At 39.6% G+C, this 24,336-nt stretch overlaps 1 protein-coding gene and 1 long non-coding RNA gene across 9 annotated transcripts in view; one reads left to right on the top strand and one right to left on the bottom strand.

The window, feature by feature from the left end:
• Positions 1–17,242, bottom strand: part of LOC134754525 (uncharacterized) — a 267,264-nt gene extending 250,022 nt beyond the window's left edge. The window contains exon 1 of the long non-coding RNA XR_010128931.1: positions 17,142–17,242. This is a non-coding gene — a long non-coding RNA (uncharacterized LOC134754525). The remainder of the gene's footprint in view (positions 1–17,141) is intronic.
• The window catches only part of LOC134754202 (protein phosphatase 1 regulatory subunit 12B), a 99,558-nt gene that overhangs the window by 20,508 nt on the left and 54,714 nt on the right, over positions 1–24,336 (top strand). For 6 of the 8 annotated variants that reach the window (XM_063690360.1, XM_063690358.1, XM_063690356.1 and 3 more), the window contains exons 2-8: positions 6,981–7,111; positions 8,276–8,394; positions 9,594–9,742; positions 10,354–10,509; positions 12,478–12,643; positions 15,365–15,493; positions 17,597–17,675. In XM_063690360.1, the coding sequence (XP_063546430.1) occupies positions 6,981–7,111; positions 8,276–8,394; positions 9,594–9,742; positions 10,354–10,509; positions 12,478–12,643; positions 15,365–15,493; positions 17,597–17,675 (929 nt within the window). The remainder of the gene's footprint in view (positions 1–6,980; positions 7,112–8,275; positions 8,395–9,593; positions 9,743–10,353; positions 10,510–12,477; positions 12,644–15,364; positions 15,494–17,596; positions 17,676–24,336) is intronic. The other 2 variants (XM_063690361.1, XM_063690359.1) reach the window with 1 other exon arrangement.

Here is a 24,336-nt window from a genome sequence, read left to right as displayed (position 1 = left end):
TTGTAAATTCGTACGTAAGTGTGGCAGGGAGGCAACACGTCGAACGTTGTTCGCGATAGGCCCTCGGTACTCGCCACCTAACATAACCTTCCTTTTCCTCTGCCCAGCTCCAAACTTTTAGCAAACTTCTAGTCTAGTGATTAGTTGAGGTTTCTAAAAAATCTTGACACTCGCCAAGTCCCCCCGCAATCCTGGCTAAGGACCAAAAATCCTGACATGTCCTTCAGGACTACAGGATACTTCAGTATGGCAACCCTATTTAAAGACAATGGTATACAGCGGGCGCCACCAATAACATTCGGTTTGAGATAAATCATTGTTCTAAATTCTCTAAATGAGGTTAGATTAATAAATGTGGGCGTTGCTGACGGCTTCAGTTGTTTTGAGGAATTTGTCTGAAAGCTTTTTAGGGTTCCGTACCCAAAGGGTAAAAACGGGCCCGTATTACTAAGACTCCGCTGTCCGTCTGTCCGGCTGTCCGTCTATCTGTCACCAGGCTGTATCTCATGAACCGTGATACCTAGAGAGTTGAAAAAACTAAAAACAGTTAAAATTAATATTTAAGTGGGCCTCCCATACAACAAACGTGATTGTTTGCCGTTTTTGTGTGTAATGGTACGAAACCCTTCGTGCGCGAGCCCGACTCGCACTTGGCCGGTTTTTTTTACGGTGTACAGTTACGCTTATATCTGCCCAAGGTCACTACGAGTTTTTACTTCCCTCGCTACTTGCCATGCCACTCGTCGAATATGTGACCGGGGTATAACGCATTTTACCACTACGTCAACAAAATAAAAACCGGCCAAGTGCGAGTCGGACTCGCGCACCGAGGGTTCCGTACTTTTTAGTATTGGTTGTTATAGCGGCAACAGAAATACATCATCTGTGAAAATTTCAACTGTCTAGCAATCACGGTTCATGAGATACAGCCTGGTGACAGACAGACAAACAGATAGCGGAGTCTTAATAAAAGGGTCCCATTTTTACCCTTTGGGTACGGAACCCTAAAAATAATAGGTTAGTTTGTAATCTTCCTACCGTCAGTTTATAATTTAACTAGCCAGATTGCAAAATGACGAGTGTTTACAATTTTACGGTGACATATCTCAAATTTTTCTCATAAATTATGTATTCGTGTTTATTTATTATTTTATAATAATTATTATAGTGTTGTCAAAGATATGTGTTGTTTAGCATTGCATTGTCTTAAATCATTAGACCGGCGTGGCTAGCGCATCCGCGTTTAGATCACCTGATTTATCGCCGCGTTTTGTTTCTATAACGCGTATTTTTAGCGCGCTCATATCTTTAGATAGCTCGCAATTGGGTCGGTGACTTGATCTATTGTGTCGGCTGCATTTATTATTGGTACCACAAAATCGATGATAGAGTACCAAAGCTAATTTTGCACAGACTTTGACGTCACAAAGTGACGCCATCATAAATTAGTTTTGCCCGAGCTGAGCAAAGGCACAGGGCGGACACGCTATACATCAAAAATCACTTGCGTTTCTATGTGTGAACGGCACGTCTGTACACGCGGCATGCGTCACTGTGTGAGTAAGTTGCTTAAAAACAGTACTGAGCGGTCGGCAAAAGGTCGTCAATCTGCTGTCGCGGGGCGAGGTAATTCGAATCGGGGCGGGGCGGTGCGTGTCCGTTCTGTATGATAATACTATTACTTATTCTGTGACACAGGTCACAGAGACACTAGTCATGGTGGGAAGTCTATGTTGACACTACCACACTTGGTACTGCAAAGTCTGTTCAGACCTAGCTTGGTTCCACTCTAATCCGAATATAAGTCTCACTGTTTAAAAGTCCCCGGCAAGCTCGGTTCTCCATACAAACGTAACTTTGCTCTCATTTTAAAACGACTAGCTAGATTGCTCTGAAACTTTCGAAACGAGTTCTCCCCTGTTGTCCCGGCGCACTCTGGAGGCCTCGGCGCATACCAGGAAATGCCGTGGCATGCCGGCTCCTACCGCCACGGTATCCTCTAACGTGCTCCTCGATGCCGCGGAGTAACAATCCTCAGGTCTCAGAGCATTCAAATTTATACCTGAATGTAATTGCATTAGGGAACAATATACATTGATAAATTTAAAGTGATCTGCGCTGCGCTCCGCCGGTTTGCGCAGGCTACTATTATCTTTAATTACTATAATCAGTTGGTTTTACGGTAGCTCTCGTAACTTTTGCCGTGAAATGACCCTTCTGGTCTGTGTAGCTAAAGTTGACGTAACAACTAACAGACATCGGTTTTAAAACCTTAGATTAACCATGTGTAATAGTGTTTTTTTTTAGTTTACGAGTGATTTTACTGCCTTAACGTAGTCACGTTTATTAGATGTTTTTTTTTTAAATTAAATTTATGGTGTTTTAAAATGGATAGGTATATCTATTACTGATATTCCTACTAATATCATAAATGCGATTGTAACTCTGTCTGTTACCACTTCATTTTAACCGCTGAAGAGATTTAGATGTTTTGGATTTGCTAGATAGTTTAAGGTCCAGGGAAGGACACTTGCAATGTATATATAAGAATAAGAATATTTATTTAAAAGAAAAAACCTTATCAACATTAGATATTATCCTGTGGCCCCACGCTAGGCTATGCCTGTCACGTTGTAGCCGGATTCGCAATATACAATCCAAGGTTAAGTAAAAAACTAGGTGACATTAATAGAAGTAATAATTAAAGAAATTAACTAATTTAAAGAAAGAAAAATTGAAGAAAAAGTTTGTCTGTGTGTATGTATGTAATGAATGTAATGAATGTAACTATGTTTGTACGAGTCAAATTTTGCAAGTTCAATTTGACCCACTCTCCGACTTCCAATGAAGCTGAAAATTTGCATAGATACAGTTAGTCGGGTGACAATGCAATATTATGTTAACATCGAGCTGATCTGATCTAGAGACAGGAGGTGGCCATAGGAACTCTGTGATAAAACAACTAAACTAATTGTGTTTGGCATTTTTAGAATTGTCTTGATGAGTATTAGTTGCCTGTGGAAAGAAAAGTACAGTCAGCGATAAAAGCTTGTACCAAAAATGAAAATTTTGCCAAATACTTATTAATACACTGCTTAAACAGATGGGCTGGCAGATTAGAGCAATCGAACTGTCATTTCATTAACCTCTTGTCTAGTCTGGTCTTGATAATTCAAATATAAATTCTATAAGTAAATTTATATATAGAAAATTTAATAGTCTTCTTTTTCGAGAACGATTTTTTTCACTCTATTTTCGACCATCACACACACATGAATGGTTAGGGTTAACAAGAAGTCACACGAAGACGTGTAATTTACTTAGAAAGATTTTATTCTATTTAAGATTAAGCCGTTTCCTATCTATCCCTATCTTACCCAACTATATCACAATCCTTCTGTTTCTCTCTACAAACATGAGTTCCAAATGGGAGCATTCCACGGGCTGTCCCTTACAGACGCATTTTATTTCCTGTGTTTTTTTTCGGCATTTAAAGCAGGCGATTAATTTTCTGTGCATATTTTTGACCATTTGTCATATATAAGAGGAAACTCTTATAAACCTGCAAATATTCAGAAAATTCGCGTTCGTACGGGACAACGGTAGACAATTTAATTACAAAACTACAGAATTCAATCCCGTGTTCTAATTTTGCCTGAAAATTGTACTGAGGATTGCCAATGTTTTTTTATAGCCTTTATTGTGTCCCACTGCTGTTGGGCAAAGGCCTCCGTTATCTTCAGCCACTCGTCACGGTTAGAATCTGCCTGCTCCCGCCAATCGCCACGAAATGAGTCTAGAGAACCTTTCGATGAGTTCTCCTAAATCATCAACCTCTTGTATGTGTATGATAAGGATCCTGGCCGAATTATGAGTCAACCTTTTGTGTTTTTTTTTTACGAACGAGAGCGCAACCGAGGTTTACTGTTTGCGATTTTTGACCACCACACTCATATGAAAGGTTATTTTTTGCTCATCCGTACTGAATTTAATAACCTGATACAGTGTATAGCTGTATAATAAGTATAGCTATTATAGCCATCTACACTTATTACGCCAGCCTATGCCTTTCTGAATTTGTTAAAATGACATAATCGTGTGCCTCGCACGCCTGACATCCGGTCTGATAATGAAACGATAGTTACATCCAATGTCATCGTGTTTCAACTCCATTGTGGATCTAAATTTCATACCATCGTGGACACTGTAAACTGACCAGACGTATACCTTATTGCCTAGACGTAAGGTCTATATTGGTCAGTTAATGTTGCTGTTAGTACGTACGATATGTCTGTGTGTACGTTAGCTTTGACAACGTTTCTGTAGTCCTAAAAGTTTGTAACCCTCGACGCAAAAAGAGGGGTGTTATACTTATACGTTTGAAGCCAATGTTTGACTGTATGTCTGTCTGTGTCATCGTAGCTCTCAAACGGATGGACCGATGTCGATGCGGTTTTTTTTTACGTGAAAGCGAGTTTTCTTTCGGTTGCTCTTAGATATGTTTGAGAAAAATAGATCCAGCAGTTTGAAGAGTAGGTATCAGCTCATTTCGGGATAAAGTGGTTAAAACTCTTATTTTATCACTATACACATTAGGATTTATAACACTTGCAATGTTTTTATAAGTATACTTACTAAGACAGGTGCAATGCGATAACTTCGACAACGGGACAGTTTTGAAAATTTTGAATACGCAGTGTGGAAAAACTTAATGGGCCCTGGAGGGAATAGCTAGTTTTACTTAAAATAAACATTCTTTTATTTTTAAAAAGAAACAAAAGTGAACTTTCACATGAACTTTATCTTCATCTATTTTAGTAATAATTTTATTTCTATGTATATTTGTATAGAGATATTACATAAAATGCAAATTCTGTAGGTATCTACATACTGCTATGCGCTGCTGTGCGAAATCATATATAATTCATTCGTTTTAGGTTTGTAACGCCTCATATGAGTAGTTTAATTAAATATATTTGTACAACTTATACATATAGGTATGCATAACATCAAATTCACTGCACGCCTACCTCCTTTTTCATCTCCGTTATATTAAGAATATAGAACGTACTAATTAAGTGTATAGACTTCCTTCACAATAAAAACTCCATAGTACTAAAAGTCGTATGTGATAGGGGAAAAGAGGCAAGTTGGGCCTTTCCGTTATATTGTAGGTGGTAACAAGTTGACCGCGTTATATGCGATGCGGGTCCCAACGCTGAATGCTCCAGTGGGCTTGCACTAGGGCTGTCAAATAGCTAATGGGCATTTTTTTCTGTAGTGATGCACTGGACTTTTATTCGAAAATAGGTAAATTTAATGTTTTTCCTACTCAGAATCACGAGCTCCTTCCTTCCTACTTGGAGGAAAAAAGCGTCCCAAGTTTTATTTTTCGATTACGTCACCATTTTTCAAACATGCACTTTGCACGGCCGAGTGCCGCGGTAACGAAATGGAAAGTACGTAAAATGTATGAACATTTTAAGACATTGTTTCGTTCCTAGGAACATGGAGTCAGCTCATGATTCTGGGCACAAATAACATTAAATTTACATATCCTAAAATAATTTTCAGTGCATCACTACAGAAGAAAATGCCCTAATATGACGCTCAAATATAATGGTAAAATAAGTGGGATTCGACATGAAAAAGGGCGCTCTTGGTTTAAGTTATAGAAGCCGCAAGTGTTTGCAATCTATCAATTATGTGGGTTATTTGCATTCAAAATACCACCCCACTTTGCTATATTTAAAGCATTATTCTAAACACTCAATTTGAATTCAGAATTAATTCTCACATAGATTTGACATTGTATCTAAAGAATGCAAATATTGTTATGCTGCACAGATGGTACAGTACCGGCCAATTTTCCGTTCATTGCGGCCAATAACTGATAATGTATTCATTTCCTATAGATAAGCATAATGCATATAACAGCCAGATATTCTCAATGGGGAAACACTCGAAAAGTTAATCAGAATTTAGTAATATGCCAGTAACTTTATAATTAATACAGTAAGAACAATCTAGATAACACCTAGGTCATACACTATTACTTGGGCGGTACTCTAATATTTACTTTAAATTGCCTATTTTTTCCCATTGACAGATTGTACTCAGCAGTGGGACGTATATGTTCTGAATTATTACTCTTTTGACAACCCTGGATGGCACTGACCCTGCCACGGTTCCGTACTGCTGCGCCTAAGTTAATGCATTATTCTTATGCGATGCTGAGATGCAATAGCGAATCATTCATTATTATTAATTACTAGTAATAGTCATTTAAATGATTTTATCAATGCGAATTAGCGAATTTCTAGCGAAAATAATCTACGCACAAAACGCCTCTGCAGTTTTAATTTGACAAGCGGTGTAGATCAAACGATCATATTAATTAAGTGTAAAGGGGCCCATTGACTATCAGTCCGCCGGATGATATCGGCCTGTCAGTTGTTAGGAACTGTCAAATTTTTGTTCTAACTGACAGGCCGATGTCGTCCGGCGGACTGATAGTCAGTGGGCACCTTAACTGCTTCAGCGAATTCTAAATGGAACTTTATGCTCGTTCGTGTTTGGATGTTAGAAGAAAATATTGTTTTAGAAATAATTACCCCTTGGGCGGCACGCTACTCTCCGGGCTTTTACATAATACTATATGAATATATAAATGCGAAAGTAATTCTATCTGTCCATCTGTTTGTCTGTCTGATACCCATTACAAAGCAAAAAAGACGATTGACCTTCACAGTAGGGTATAAGATAAATATATTAAATATGAGCTATCGCAGATACTCGTATTGGAAACTATGATGTTAAATCGCGAAAGAATACCTACATTCTGCAAAGGAGCTCCAAAAATTCTGATGTGTGTCGTGTTTCTCTTCCTTCTTTCTCTTTTTTTCCTTATGCGATGGTTTTTCATGTTAATGTAACATTATTTTGTAAACTTTCTAACAATTACCAACGAATGTTTCCAGGCATGCATCGACGACAACCTAGACATGGTGGAGTTCCTCGTGGCGCACGGCGCGGACGTGAACCGCGGCGACAACGAGGGCTGGACGCCGCTACACGCCACCGCATCCTGCGGCTTCCTCAGCATAGCCAGGTGAGCCCCCGACACACTACTGCACGTGGTGGAGTTGTGGTGCACGGTGCGGACGTGAACCGCGGCGACAACGAGGGCTGGACTCCGCTACACGCCACCGCCTCCTGCGGCTTCCTCAGCATAGCCAGGTGAGCCCACGACACACTACTGCACGTGGTGGAGTTGTGGCGCACGGCGCGGACGTGAACCGCGGCCACAACGAGGGCTGGACGCCGCTACACGCCACCGCCTCCTGCGGCTTCCTCAGCATAGCCAGGTGAGCCCCCGACACTACTGCACGTGGTGGAGTTGTGGTGCACGGCGCGGACGTGAACCGCGGCGACAACGAGGGCTGGTCGCCTCTGGGCATGGTAGAGGTGCTCGTGGGGCAAACAGACTTATGGCTTCTCTGATGGAAAACAGCAGTCTAAGGACACCAGAAATCCCAGTTGCCGACCCTTTAAAAACCTGTACACTCCTGTTTGGAAGAGCCCCAATGTGATGTCTAGAAAAAACCTAGGCAGGGAGCTCATGCACAGCCGGAGCGTTAGCGGAAGGAAATTTCTCTCAACCCACACATTGCATGATCATTTTGGTTTAGGGTGTGAGGATGAACGCCCTCGCCGGCGAGTGCTTCATATCATATTAAACAATTCTTCCATTGTTTTCTTTTAGGGGCAAAACTCTAAGAATTACTTTATATTACGGTTTTAGAAGCGTTTTTCATAAGACTTCCTTCTTACGCAATGCTAAGTTTACTCACTGACATCGCCGATAGCTATTCCAAACAATGACTCAGAGCTAAAGACTCCGTTTCATAGACTACGGATTATTAACCTTTAGAACGTCCCTATTTTTGTCACACGCCTTAGTAATAAATTAGAATGCATGGAGATGCTTAATGACAAATTATTAACAAATAAAAAATTCAATTATTAATCATATGGCGAAGCTAACATGGTCAAAAATCAACACTAAATAGAGGGGAATTACAACCTCATGTTTAGTCATGTTTACTCACGATATTTAAATTCACCGAAAAGCGACTGGCAAACGGTGTTTCCGATAATCTCATATTGGTTGGAATCTGTAATCTCCGATTTGAAAGTCGCACGCCTACGGACGGTCTATCTTAACTTGTGACTTTCTTAATATTGATATGTAATTATTTGTGACATTTTTCAGGTATCTCCTGGAGAGCGGAGCTGACGTCGCAGCAGTGAATTATGACGGCGAACTAGCGGTCGACATCGCCGAGAGCGACGCAATGGAGCAGCTGCTACAGAAGGCTATCGATGAGAAAGGTGAGGCCAACATGGAAGCCAAATAAATGATTTCCATCCTTTTGAGGAATTGCGGCTTTATTTTGGATGGCTTTATTCTAAAAGCCGCTTTCGTACTAAAACTGTCAAATTCAGTACATTTGAGTCGTTCATGGCATTATACTCGTGAGATAATTTTCGGGCTCTAGTTAGGATTACATACAGGGTGTTTGGTAACAGGATGCAAAGCCGAAAGTAGGTGATAGTTTAGGCCATTCAGAACATTTTAAGGCAAAAAAAATGAAAAAAATGTATTTAAGTGTCTTCTTAGAATGATAAAAAAAAACTAAAATAGCCTTGGTTATTCAAACCATTTTAGAAACATGCTTGGCTGGCTATTGCCCTTTTGTCCTTTCATTTAAGCTATCAAGCACGGCTGTAGCTATCGTATCAGCAAATGCTAAAACTTAAATAAAAAAAATATTTGTCTAAGACATATATGCCTTAAAATGTTCTGAATGGCCTAAACTATCACCTACTTTCAGCTTTGCATCCTGTTACCAAACACCCTGTATAGTTATTCGAGTTCGTTGAGCCAACTTGGCAGGTGTCTCCTGACGCCTATCTCTCCAACTTGTCAAATGACACCGGACAATGTAAATTGTCTACATTTCTTGGTTGGTAAATAAACGACAGTACTTAGCGTCCAATATTTACTGGACTGGAGATATATAGGTAGATGAACTACGAGAGTATATAAATTTGTACAGAAAGCTACAGTAGAGAAAATCGATGATTCCAATAGGGAGAAGGACGAGACACGACCGATTCTCGAGTCCAGCTTTGAAATTATTAAAAAAACCGGACAAGTGTGAGTCGGACTCGCCCACCGAGGGTTCCGTACCTTTTAGTATTTGTTGTTATAGCCGCAACAGAAATACGTCACCTGTGAAAATTTCAACTGTCTAGCTATCACGATTCATGAGATACAGCCTGGTGACAGACAGACGGATAGCGGAGTCTTCGTAATAGGGTCCCGTTTTTACCCTTTGGGTACGGAACCCTAATGATGTCCCTTTTGTACGCCACGCCTAACGTGCGCGGCGCATTATCGTGAACCTTGTTCGAATGCACGAAGGTATTATATGCGAAGGAAGATACGATATTTGGATGCAGCCGCGTACACACAGCGTTAACAGCTTTCCAATCCAAATAATAATTACAACATTTCTTTTACGCAGGCATCGATTGCGAGAAATCTCGTAACGCCGAAGTGGACAACCTGCTCAGCGACGCCAAGAATTGGGCAGCGAATGGCTACGTCGAGGTCAGGGATCCCAAGACCGGCGGCACACCACTTCACGTCGCCGCCGCTAAGGGTTATATTGATGTAAGTGTAGTACCGCGGGTTATACCACCATTGAATAGATCGTGACGCTCTAGCCGAATGTATCTTGACAACGAAATAAGGATGTTTTCCGATAAATTTAGCTGTCACTAATGTATTCGATGCTGATTGTACAAGAACTGGGCGTTTAACGGTTAAGACCCATTTAGACGGATTAAGTACTTGTATGCAATATTTGATACATTGATTCGATAATTGAGTACAGAAGGAAATTCGTCTCAACCCACACATTGCAGGATCATTTTGGGTTTAGATTGTGAGGATGAGTGCTTCATATCATATTAAACAATTCTTCTATTGTTTTCTTTTTGGGGCAAAACTCTAAGAATTACTTTGTAACGGTTTTAGGAGCGTTTTTCATAAGACTTCCTTCTTACGCAATGCTAAGTTTACTCACTGACATCGCCGATAGCTATTCCAATTAAATAACCGCCTTTGACCGTAACCGGTAGAAACTTCAACCCGCCGCGATTCCGTCTTTTTTTACAACTTTTGAGTTGAAGACAAAAGACACATACGGCTCGCATTGCCGATCCCTGCTCTAAAGGAATAAGTTTTTGACAGAGCTTTTTTATTAAATATTTAATCCCCAGGTGGCCAAGATGCTGTTGGAAGAGTGTGGCGCGGAACCCGACTGCGTAGACTACGAGGGTTGGACGCCATTGCACGCGGCAGCGCTCTGGGGCCAGAAGGAAGCCGCCGCGCAACTGCTCAAGTGTGGGGCCGATCCGCATCTCAAAAACTACTCGGTATGTCCCTCTAGCGTCCCACGGTCCTAATACTAATACATATAACCTTGAATGAAATGAGGACTACCGTTTTTGTGCTCACCAGTTGGCGCCACTGTAGATGTAGGTCCAGAAAAACAGATATCAAAATTCTTCTATGCTTAGTTTTATAATCAATACGTTCTAACATACACAAAGGTATTTTACAAATAAATGTGTAATTTTTTCAACCTGTTTAATTTTGCATATATTTTAGTTGGCACTTGTTTTAAACCATTAACATTTACTGAGCTATATCTCTATTGGTGACCAATTTTGCCTAAAGATGGACAAAGATTTACCACAATTATGAATAAAGAGTTAAAATTCCCGATAAAAAATCTTAAAACCCCCCAAACTTCTATGCATTTGACATTTTGAATGACCTCCATTTACACTAGCGCCCCTAGCGGCGAAATTAAACGCGGTAGCCCTCATTTAAATCATTATTACATGGGACAGTTTTGTTGAAACGAAACAAAATCAATTATATTTTTTATAAAACTATCGATTCAACCTTGACTGCTAATATTTCTTATATAGTGGGCCGCTAGACGATACTGCGGGGGTTACGGGCAGAGCTGCGAAAAGAATCGTTTAGGTTGCACAATACTAATACATAATAACAACAAAACAGTACAAGCGTCATCCAATAAGAGAAGTATCAAATGTCAAATTTATAACAACACTGTAATATAAATCGTCGAAGGTATGTTCAGTTATATCATAATTATATACCTCTCGCGTCGAAGTCTGTATGATAGTTCATTTTTATATGGATCAGCTGTTTTTTTTATTTAATGGAGCACCTGTCACACGGGCATTTTTTAAAAGTTTAACACATTAATTCATTTAAAAAGTAACAAAGTAACAATGGTAAAAACATTTTTCTTTAATTGTTTTTAAGGTTCCGTACCCAAAGGGTAAAAACGGGACCCTATTACTAAGACTCCGCTGTCCGTCTGTCTGTCACCTGGCTGTATCTCATGAACCGTGATAGCTAGACAGTTGAAATTTTCTCAGATGATGTATTTCTGTTGCCGCTATAACAAAAAATACTGAAAAGTACGGAACCCTCGGTGCGCGAGTCCGACTCGCACTTGGGAGGTTTTTTTAAATTAAGCCCACCCTAATGTACGATTCCCACCGACCTGCTGGAGTAGTGGAAGAAGCTATGGAATCCGACCGGAGCCGTCCGCGTCCGCGAGCAGTCGACCGGCTTCCGAGACGAACAAACTTTCATAGGAACCGTCATTTGACGCGAGAGGTATAGTTATATTTAGACATCGGCGGCTCGTGGCATTTAGGTAGCACTAGTGATGAGACATCTCACATATTACCTTCACGTGTGACATATTTCAACTTTTGAAAATTACATAATTGACAAGAAACGTTTCTGACAGGAATGTTACCGGATAAATTATACCTAAATTTCATGTAACATCTCTGCTACTTCTGACGTCAAGTGGATTTTCACAGATAGAAGACGTAGAATAACTTGTAATCATTTAGAACAAATATTAATTGTATATGATGAATGTCATATATTAAATGATTGAAAATATTTTTTTAATTGGTTTCCTTTGTTCGACTTGTACCTTACTCGCACTTGTAATAAAAACACGGTTACATCACTAACACAGAATAATTAATAGTATTATCACACAGAATGGCTACGCACCGCTCCGCCCCGATTCGAATTACCTCGCTCCGCGACACCAGATTGACGGCCGTTTGCCGGCCGCTCAGTACTATTTTTAAGCAACTTACACAATGACGCATGACGCGTGTACAGACGTGCCGTTCACACATAGAAACGCAAGTGATTTGATGTATAGCGTGTCCGCTCTGTGTCACTATCACTAGTCTGTCAGAAACGTCAAATGCTACCTAAATGCCACGACCCGCCGATTTCTAGTTATATTGTAACCCCTAATGTAATATTTCCAGGGCCAAACCTGCATGGACCTAGTGGACCCGAGCATATCGTCGTGGCTCGCCGACGCCACCCTCAAGGCGCCGCGTCGCGTCAACAATAACAACAAACGCAAGCTCTCGCCACCCCGGCACGAGGTCAAGCGGGTCGAGCTACAGATCACAGGGGACGTGGTGAATGGTAAGGGTAACGCTCAGTTGACGCTAGTGGCCAGCGTCATACATTTGTATATAACTGATGTACACGCTGCCAGCCTAGGAGGATATAACCAACGGAGACGCCACGTCTGTAATTTCGTCGCTATACTTACTCAACCTCATATCTGCAACAATCATTTGATGGAAATGTCGCTTTTCTTTCATTCGGAATACGGGTGTTTTTGTCATCAATGAGTGTTGCGAGGTTGAGTAAGTATAGCGATTTGCTGCAAAAAAGTCTGCCAATTTTTACGGGGGAGGGGAACGTCAAATGTATACGTAAGGTCAAGATAGCTATGTCAGATAAACGTCAGTCCACATATTGTGTATGACCATTGGCCGCCTATTTTCGAGAGAGGGGAATGCCTGTTAATCGCTACTCCGTTTGGTTATATCCACCTAGCTGCCAGCGATGTAGCCTTAGGTAGGTCTACTGTTTGAGGATTGGTTGAAAATGTGTAATGTCTATGTCGAATTCGTGCTTAGAATTTGATACCTAATGTAGGTACTGTTTCTTTGTAGAGCTTCTTGGATAATATTTTAAAAAAAAATGAGTTTCGCTACATTGCGGTAATAGGGGGTATTACTGCAATGTTCTGCCGCCATAGTGCAGCACTAGCACCCATCGTAAACCATAGAGTAACTTATACATACTGTGCCTTAAACTGTTTTCACAGACAATATGACATTGATGCATCAAGGCGGTATGTTTACAAAGGGCCTACCGGGAAACGCAAAAATCGAAACTCAGCTATTTGCCTCTTTATCGGTCGAATATGCAATAGTGATAGAAAGGTTAGATAACAAAATTTCGACTCTCGTTTCGCGATAGACCCTCAGATTGTGATGGATTGTGGTAGTGGCGCCACCTACGCAGAGTTTCGCGTAATATTCCCTATTGACCGATCGGTTAATATTTTACTTTATTCGACAATGTAACTTAACTCGCATGCGTGTTCTCTTTAAGCCCTCAATATATCAAACTTTACCTAATTCGCGTTGCTCTCCATTAACATAATATTATGTTGATTCATAAGCATTTCAAAAACTGCCTTGTGTAGCATGCAATTTTTTCTCTAACAGTAGAACTTACAAACGCATTGGTCGTTACATCATTCATGTCGCACAATTAAATTCCTCCTTTTATCATTGTAGATATTATAAATATCACGATTGTTGTATACACAGAACATATTAAAGAGGTTAGAATGGGGATCGCGCGCAGTTAGTATCAGAACCGGTGTCGCCGCTCGGTCCCCTCTACTTACGCTTACCGGTGAAAGGATATGCCTTCTTTAGACAGATTTGATGTGATTCGATGTCTGGCTTCTTAATCTGGACGTTATGACGGCACAAGAAGGCATGTTTACTTTGTTTTGATATGATTTACCGCGGCGAGCGCTCAGGCCTTGTATGTGCTTGCGAGCGTTTTCTCAAAACCGCGCGACGACACGTACCCTGCTCGCATCGCCATTATAACCTGTTCTGTGGTTGTATATTATGTATTTAACGCATTTTCGTTTTTTCTGTCTTAATTCATGAATCAGAATAAAATAATTATCCCCTTGATCATTACAGTATATGTTGTGTCATATTTCGAATGGAATGTGGAATATTTCATCTTATCTCCCGTGGAATATTTAGTTGCATAGCTTTAAAGCATCAAGCAAACGTGTGCTGATTTTTTTAAAATGTCAAGACTTCAATATCGGCCCCAAATTTGACGGGTAGTAAGAATAATTAAATTACATAGTACCTTTTTTTGTTAAAAAAAATACAAATAACGTTGTCAACGTAAAAATTCGCAACAATATTCCACAGCACCAACTTCTACATTGATATCCAGAAATAGGAAGAGCAAACTGCCAGCATATGTAAAAATATGGTTCGACGATTCAATTCCTTATTGAGTCATTTAAATAAAAAATATCGTATGTTTGATACGTAAACGGCGAATGTCCGACGTGTACTGTTCGAGTTTGATTATATGGCCGGCATCATAAGAAATTAAACCCTATGACCATGGGATTCACGCTCGGAGTGTACGTTTCGTGGTCCAGGCGTGAGTTACTGTAGTGTAGTAAGTATAGGTAGAGCATAGTTATAAATGTACTATGCAGCGGAGAGAGGAGACAGTTTATTGTATAAACGGAACATTCTTTAGAGTGCCTGCCGGGCTAGCACATGATTGGCGCGAGAGTATCTCGCCGCGACATAGACTACCCGTCCCTCTTTAATTCATACAGTTAGTAAAAGACGGGTAGTCTATCTCGCGGCGAGATACTGTCGCGTCCATCATGTGCTCGGCCTACTGTGTTGATTTATTACGGCCTCCTCGTTTTTCTGCTCACACACACGCTTCGAGCATTGCTTCCCCATGGTCACGAATTTACTGTTCGGAAATAAGACTGTGCACAAGCGGTATTTGAAGGTGACTAAGCATTGTGAGTAGTAAAATGTCTTAGTTGGCAAAACGCGTCACGGTCGCCATGACGTGAGTGGTAGAGGGGTAGTCAAGTGAAACAGGCGTTCTATTGAATGGCGAACTACTCTCTCCGCTACATACTACATCTATAACTATGCTCTACTTATACACCACATTACAATAACGCGTCATGAAATACAACTCAACTATAAGTTTACTCTTTCTTAAGCTGCATACGAGCTAACCCATCAAACCCCGTAATCTCTCGTACACACTCAGACAAACCGCCCGCGCCGGAGATCATTAAGGACAGCAAGCCGCCTAAGGGGCGCGCACCTTCACCCGATGCTGAGGAGGAGGCGCCATCATGGCGGCGCACGGCCAGCTTCAGGAAACAGGAGGTCACACGTGAGTATGAGAACTCAGAGGGCGTTCCTCAAAAGACCACTTTGACGGGGACGTGGCGCGTATGGCAGCTATCTTAAGAGGAGAGGGGACGGCCGCTTCTACATACAAACGTAGTCCTCATTTTCCTCTGTGGATATTGACATATTGGAAAATATTTTTGCATTATTTGATGTATCTTAACCATAGCTATGCCCATAGAGTAACTTATACTAGAGCGGTACTGTCATAGTAAATTTTGTAACCACAGTAAATTCACTGCCATCTATCGACACATTTTAAAACTAAAAATGAAGATTTATAAAAATACGATAAAATGTATTTAAATATGGATAAATGATTTTTTTTATTTGCATTAATTATTTTTATGATTTTGACCCACGTTCTTTCACTGATATGCGTTTAAATTGTTAAATAACAAACGAAACCGTCAACGCCATCTATACGACAGTAGGCCAAAGCCTACTAGCTTAGCGCCCTCTGATCGAGAGTCAAATTTTCTTGATTTTCGAGGCACGTTTTTTCCTTAGACTGTATCCATCTATTACGGAGTTATATCTATCTTTGCTATACTACGTTTGACTTTTTTGGATTTTTTCATAATTGTAAAAATTAGGAGCGAAAAACAGAATTCATAAAACTTTTTAAATGCTCCTACATGTTATAATAATAAAAATTCGAAAAAAAAAATCTAACGTAGGGGCATAAGTGTGGTTGATATACACCCAATTTTGTAAAAATATTTTCAATAATGTTAATTTCCATAGAGGAAAATGAGGACTACGTGTGTATGAAAAAGCGATTATGCGCGGGTCCTCCACTTTCGTCTTAATAACCTGCTGTAATCTGTAGCACATTTAGCATCAATAGTAGCGGATGAAACAACGCACCAAAAGTATCTGCCACCCTCGAATACTCCTCAAAATACAGATATATTTCAACAGTTTGCATTGAAAAATATCTTTCACAATCTTAGTGCCAGTTGCACCATCCGCACTTGACAGACTGATCAACGTCACCCGGCGCGCCGCGGCGGTTTACTATGAAACTTTCCATACAATAAAATTTAGCGAACTCTTCAACAAACAGTTTGGTGCAAGCGACTCTTATTGTTCTACGTATAGATACATATCTCTTCACAAAACTTTCTACTTTTGACGCGTAGTTTGATCCGTTACTTTTGGTGCTGACTGTATAAACAGCAACACTTTTAACTGTCCATCGGTAGACCTTATTGCCTTGTATAGGTTTACGAACTGTTAACAGTGTTGACGATGGTACATACCGTTGAATTTACAGCCACGTACCCACGTAGCCACGTACGGATAGGCATGACCGTTATCCGCTTCTTAGCTTTATCAAAAGTGTAAAAAAAAATTGTGTCACGGACGCTTTTCTGGAATGCCCCTCCGACGGTCTTCACAGTAGATGAGGACATCGCAGCGATTTTGCCGACGCCCAATCGGCTTCAGCCAGGCGAAATTGAAACCAGCGGCGGGAAAGCAAGTAGCGATCGACTAATTTCTTGCGCAAGAAGCTTACTCATGGATCAAAAACCATTGATTGTATCAATATGTGTAAAGTCTAAGAAAAAGTCACCTCCCCGAGTTTTTTCTACTCACTGGATTGTTAAACGTAATCATTTTTCAACCAGCGGTGTCAGCGTGGTTGCATTTTTATCACCTGTCACTATGCCTGTCGCTTTCGCACTTACATACTTGTTAGAACGTGACAGGCATGGTGACAGGCGATAAAAATGCTACCGTGCTAAGCCCGCTGGGCTGCCGTATAGTTTATGGACTTTGTCTTAAATTTTAACCATCTAACTCAATCGAATAATTATTATTTTGAAGTATGAAACGTCACGGCAAGTCTACATTTGGTATCTCTGCTTGTATCTTTTTTTAGCAACGGAATGAATCCAACACCCCACATTTCTCAAAGTGCCAAAAGTGCTGACAAGGCTCACTATGACGCGCTGGCGTTCAAAGTCCAATCCCAAGTCCAAATCCAAGTTCTTTAACTGAATTGTATAAGTTTCAACATTACTAGCCTAAATATTAAAACAACTTGTGCACACAATTAATATCCCTATATTATTTCCAGGCGAGAACAAACCAGCGAACAACGCCGTGGACAACGACACCATACTCAGGAGGACGCACAGTTTCGAAAACGACAAGACGTGAGTCATTGACTAATGCATGCGAAGATTTTCTATCACTCTACCGTGTTTTTCTAATTTTGATCTTATAAATATTAAAATAGAGTACGTTTTTTCTTGGCATGACGATTAACACTGTTGTTATACCTCTCGCGTTTAATGATGGTCCATATGACAGTTGGGCTTAATTAAAAAAAAAAAACCGGACAAGTGCGAGTCGGACTCGCCCACCGATGGTTCCGTACTTTTTAGTATTTGTTGTTGTAGCGGCAACAGAAATACATCATCTGTGAAAATTTCCACTGTCTAGCTATCACGGTTCCTGACATACAGCCTGGTGACAGACAGACGGACAGCGGAGTCTTAGTAATAGGGTCCCGTTTTTACCCTTTGGGTACGGAACCCTAAAAATAATTGAAGAAATATATTTTTCCCGCCACTCTTCGGGAATGTGGCAATAGATGGTCTTAAACCAAGCTAGAAAGTAGGCAATAGCTGTACCACCTGAACCACCACTACTACAATCATACAATGTTTCATTGTTATCATCATCTGTCATTGGTGATGGTTCAGGTCAGGTGCTACAGCAATGAGTATCATTTAAAACATAAAAATCAATAATAGGTCTTTTTGGCGCAACTTTTTACTTCAAAAATAAAATTATGTTATTTATAGGACCAATTACTTGTTTAAAAAAAGGAACGTTAAAACCATTCAGTTCACACTTATTTAAGGCGTTTTTACTTTTGTAGCCGTTTGTGGTTTTTTAGCAAAAACGCTTCTAAGTTTAGAGTCGGTTCGAATTGAAGCAAACAACAGATAAACGCCTCTTAAAAGTGATAAAAAAAGTAAAAACTGTCATATGGAGCATTATTCAACGCCAGGGGTATACTCGCGGTTGTCAGTGTTAGTCCATCTAAGCCATATACATAGTTACAAGTAGTTATAGACGCGCCACCGAGCGACCGGGGGTGAGAGAAAGAATATTCATATAAAATTTGGGCAGCATAAGATTTTTTCTCTTTCACTCTTATAAATTTAGGTATTTCGCCTTCGCCTCCTACCTATGATGCCACCCGGTCGGTGATAAGGACAAAACATGGCACTATTTTCTCTTTCCTCTTATAGGAATCGCAATAAGACTATCTTTCTCTAAAGAGTGTTAGGCCCTTGATCTAAGCTAACCCCACACTGACTTTGACGTAATAAAGTGTAAATGTCACACAAAAAACGGCCAAGTGCGAGTTGGACTCTCGTTCCAAGGGTTCCTTACATTACAAAATTTTTAACAATGATTTTTTTATGTGAAACGTGAGTGAAATGTCTTTAAAAAACCCGTAGGGGTCGGATCAAAAACTAAGTAATGAAGGTCTGACTCACGCTTGGCTGCACATTTCTAATAGGTTTTCCTGTTATCTATAGGTAAAGAACTATTTTGTGTATTTTTTTCAAACTTTTAAACCCAGTAGTTTTCTCAATCTCACCTAAAAATATATATTTGAGATTCTCAAAATAAGCTCTTTCATTTGATATGTAGCACGATATAGTTTGAAAAACTTTAGTTTTTAATATTCTCATTTACCCTCCCAAAAGTGGCTTCCATGTATAAAATTCATTTGTTTACGTTACATGGCCGTCCTTGGGTCACAAACTTACATATGTGTACCAAATTTCAACTCCAGGGTCCAGTCGTTTTTGAGAAAATGGGCTGTGGCAGACGTACAGACAGACAGACGCACGAGTGATTCTATAAGGGTTCCGTTTTTTTTCATTTTGAAGTACGGAACCCTAAAAACGTCTTATTTCCATATAAAATTCACGTTACTGCTGACACTGCTACACTTTTTCATTGCAAAGGCAGTGCAGAGTTAGCTTGGTCTGACTCTAGCTTATGCATAGAGTTAGACCTAGATAAGTCTGCAACGATTTTGATAGCATACGCAGTGCAAGTGTTATTTTAAACGTCAAACTTCTATGTAATTATGACGTATAAATACTAGTGGCACTTACACTGTGTGCTATTAAAAATCGTTGCAAACTTATCTTGGTCTAACTCTTATCTAGTTAGCTCAAGTTTTTATTATTTTGTCTTACACTCTTTGTAGAAGAAATATCTAGCGACAATCGAGAGAAGAAAACTTGTGCTATGCGATTGTCTTTAATAACTTAATTAATGACTAGTGCTGGCATTTCGAAATAAGAATAAGGAGAAGCAATAGGGTATTTGACTGTATTTAAAATAAATTATTTTACACCGTGCATGAAATAAAGCACCAGAAGATTAATAGAGAAACGTAGACATTAGTTATTTTTAGACACAATTTCATTTTTAAAACCCGTGTAAAACTATAAAGAGTAGGTAATTTGATTGTAAGATTGTGACGTCACATGCTAGTGTTTCATATAAATTCCATAGTAGCAAAATCGTTTTGACAGTAAAAAAAAAAGAAACTGGTTTGACTAGTAGTCAAATACCCTATTTTGTTTATTTTTGCTTAAATGTCCATAATTTATTTACGCATCTATTGTTATTCACTAACGTGCAATAATATCTTACAATAATAATATTAGAATTGTTAAATTTCGTCAGATGGTTATAAATATATCAATACTATTTGTTACTCTTATGTTTTACATACAGAATTTTTTTTACAGATATTATTGTGCTTTTTAACGAGATGCGTCGTAAATAATAGTACATTATTGTCGAGGCTCGGAAGTAGCTACTTGGTGGCTGAGGATTCGTTTTAAACGGACGACCTTGGGAGTCCGTTTAATTGAATCCGAAGCCAGCAAGTAGCCTTCCAGCCGAGTCATATATAGTGCTTTTCTCAAATATGGCGCAATAAATACTAATAAAATAGAAATATTTTACAGTAGCAACGTTCTTATGTATATATTTTCACAGAAAAAAGTAAAAAGATTTGCTTTGCCGCCGTCTTATTTTTTAATTAAAAATAGAAGTGTATTTTTCTGCTAAAAATACGCCAACCTATTTGAGACACCTAAATAATCGCGGTACCAACATTATAATAATAAGTACTGGTCATCTGTTTGGCTGTTTAATGGACCTATGCCTTCATTTGATATGGCCACTTCAACTTTTAAAAAGTTTAGAACTCGACAAATAATGGAATTTATATGCAACATTGCAGTCTTGAAATCGAGTCTGCAATGTTTTTAACTTTTAAATTTTTTGACTGACCATAAACTACGCACTTCGCGGCCTACTTTTTAACCGGCAACGTCGACTTTGCCGTCCATTTTTGAGAAAAAGTTTTTTTTTGCAAGTAGGTACTTGTTTATCTAAAAGCACCTGCATTTGTCTTCAAAATTGAATCTCAACACGTTCACTGTCTTGCTCCGTATATGGGTCACGGCAAGCCTCTATTACAAAGCCGTAAAGTTAAAAATTCAGATTGGGGCAGTGAACGTGTTATAATTGAAATTTCTCTGAATGGTTCGTTTGTCGACCATGCGGTTTATTTCAATACACGGTGTTTTTTAATGTTCCGTACCCAAAGGGTAAAAACCGGGACCCTATTACTAAGACTACACTGTCCGTCTGTCTGTCACCAGGCTGTATCTCATGGACCGTAATTGCTAGACAGTTGAAATTTGCACAGATGATGTATTTCTGTTTCATTTCATTTCATTTATTTCATTCACAAGCAATATTTACATCGCATTGGAAATTATACATTAAAATAGGCTAACACAAAAAAATACACAATAACATACAAGGAATAAACATTAATTTGCTCTAATATAACAAAAATTATTTACTAATAAAAAAAAACAATAATAAAATGTCAGTCTTAACTTTACAACTAAATTGCTGCCGCTATAACAACAAATACTAAAACGTACGGAACCCTCGGTGGGCGAGTCCGACTCGCACTTGTCCGGTTCTTTAAACTCCGTTACCTCGGGGTATGGCTAAGTACATTTAAGGACACTGAATGGCATAGTTATTATTATTATTTTATCGTATAAATTAATAGCGATGTTGTGACACGCACATTATATTAAAATCCACCAAACAATTGAAAACAATGACATGTCTATGACATTTCGAATATCGATTGTCCGAGATGGTACTTGCGTTTAGTAGCAAATGTATAAACTCATACTAGACACTAATCAATATGTAAACAGGCCCTAAGGCAAGTGTACACGCTCGTAGGAGCCTTACCAGTAAAAATAAATAATGGATTCGAATACCGGTTTCTTTGAGAAAGTTTCTTTAAAAAAACCAGCCAAGTGCGAGGGTTCCGTACTTTTTAGTATTTGTAGTTATAGCGGCAACAGAAATACATCATCTGTGAATGTTTCAACTGTCTAGCTATCACGGTTCATGAAATACAGCCTGGTGACAGACAGACGAACAGACGGACAGCGGAGTCTTAGTAATAGGGTCCCGTTTTTACCCTTTGGGTACGGAACCCTAAAAAACGACGTGTATAAAATAAAAGTCTATGTAAAGGTCATTGTCTGAAAACAAATGCAATTGCATGTTACGCAACAGTTGATTTATTTTAACAATGCGTTTATGAACTCAGTACCGTGTTCGCTTCTTTGTCTCGTTAGCCTTTCATGCCAGCACTATTCAATATACAAAATGAACAAGCTGTAAATATTAAATACATAAATTAACATAACTGTAATGTCAATGTCATTACGCATAAAGCTCTGGTTTCCTAGGACAGCGGTACCGTCATGCTATATAATATTACGGACGCAGAAAGACGGCCATCTTTACGGTGACGTCACGTGGAAAGTTCCACGGCCGTATAACACACCGTCTGCCACCAGTCATTTATTTAAATCTCGTGGTGCATTTGAAATGTCGTCGTCTTCACTGCTCCAGTTGTAGTTGGAACTCATTTTGCACGACGGTCCGGTCAATAAACCCCAATACCTATAATATAATTATAGAAATGGCTTCACCGCTATCCAGAAAACGTTCACTAACCTATCGACACCGTTAAGACGCACCATGCAAATCGTGGCCGCGGCACCGCTTTTCGACGTTACGGTGTCAATCACCGCCCTCTAGGAAACCGCGCCATTTTGTTTACATAGACAACTTTCTAGTGACGTCCGCTGTATTACGGCCGCTATATTCCTAGGAAACCAGAGCTTTAGTAATATTGTGAGCTCGTTGAAGGGAGAGCCCCCTGGTGCATTTAATGAGGGCTACCGTTTTTATGCTCACCAGTTGGCGCCACTGTAGATGTAGGTCCAGAAACGCAGATCTCAAAATTCTTCTAGGCTTATTTTTATAAAATCAATACACGAAAGTATTTTAACGTCTATATGTGCCATTTTAACGTCATGTTTAATTTTGCATATATTTTAGTTGGCACTTTTTTTGAATCACTAACATTGAGCTATATCTATTGTTTACCATAATTAATCAAAGATGGACAACTATTTACCACAATTATGAATAAGGAGTGCAAATCTCCGATAAAAAAAGCTTGAAACCCCCAAAACTTCTATGCATTTGACATTTTGAAAGACCTCCATCTACACTAGCGCCACTAGCGGTGAAATTAAACGCGGTAGCCCTCATTATTACAGAATTCACCATTGACATTTACGTTGTTGTTAACATTCAGAATATTGTTTAATCTCTTCAAAATAATGTTAAGACAGTGACAAGTTAATTTTTCAACGAATAACATTGTGCTAACCTGGATCCTTATAGCCAGTGGGGGGACACTCCTCGCTTCGGGCAAACTCGGCTCCGTTCGGCTCAGCATTGCTCCGAGCAATTATTAGGGTTGGCACAACTTGTCATCACTTTGCGTGCACTACCGCAGATAAGATAATGACGAATTTTAACAACCCTAAATAGCCGAAAGGGATAGTGCCATATATTAAAAAGGGGCAGCATGATTCGTACCTAAACCGCTGTCAAACTTCGGGTTTGTAGGAATAAGTGTTATTTCTGTACGGTAGTACTATTACTTATTCTATCCTATAGCTCTAAATACCAGGATACCAGGACTTTTGACAACGAAGAGACGGAGGATGAAATCACAATAGTACTTTTCGTAATTAGTTCTAAATGCCCACAGCGTTAGAATAAGTACATACAATGTATGCATAACATGTGTAAAGTGTATGAAAAAATTTTGTGCCACCGAGTTTTACTGCTAAAGAAGATGGCCCAGTTCGGCGCCGTATGTTTTTGGTAACTGAATTGTCCAACGTTAACTTGTGACCGGCGGCGGTAGCTTGGTCGCGTTTTTGTCGCCTGTCGTGTCATGCGTCACTTTCGCACTTAATTACTTGTTAGAACGTGACAGGCATTGTGACAGGCGATATAAACGCTACGATGCTACCGCCGAAGTCCACAGTTACCACATAATGGGGAATATTACGCAGAACTCTGCGTAGGGGGCTCCACTAGCACAATCAAGCGGTCTACCGTGAAACACGACAATCGAAATTTCGTTATCTGCCTCTATCACTCTCATATTCGAACGACAGAGAGGCAGATAACGAAATTTAGATTATTACGTTTCACAGTAGGCCCCCTAAACAAACCGCCTTGATGCGTCAATGTCATATGTATTCGTAACAAATTATGTGTGAAAACTTGTCAAAAAACTGTTTAATACATAGTATGTATACGTTACTCTATGGTTTAGGATGTGCGCTAGTGCTGCAC

The sequence above is a fragment of the Cydia strobilella genome, chromosome Z (assembly GCF_947568885.1).
Source record: "Cydia strobilella chromosome Z, ilCydStro3.1, whole genome shotgun sequence".
Lineage (NCBI taxonomy): Eukaryota > Metazoa > Arthropoda > Insecta > Lepidoptera > Tortricidae > Cydia > Cydia strobilella.
Note: the sequence above shows the minus strand (reverse complement) of the source record. Positions and strands in the feature narration are given on the sequence as shown.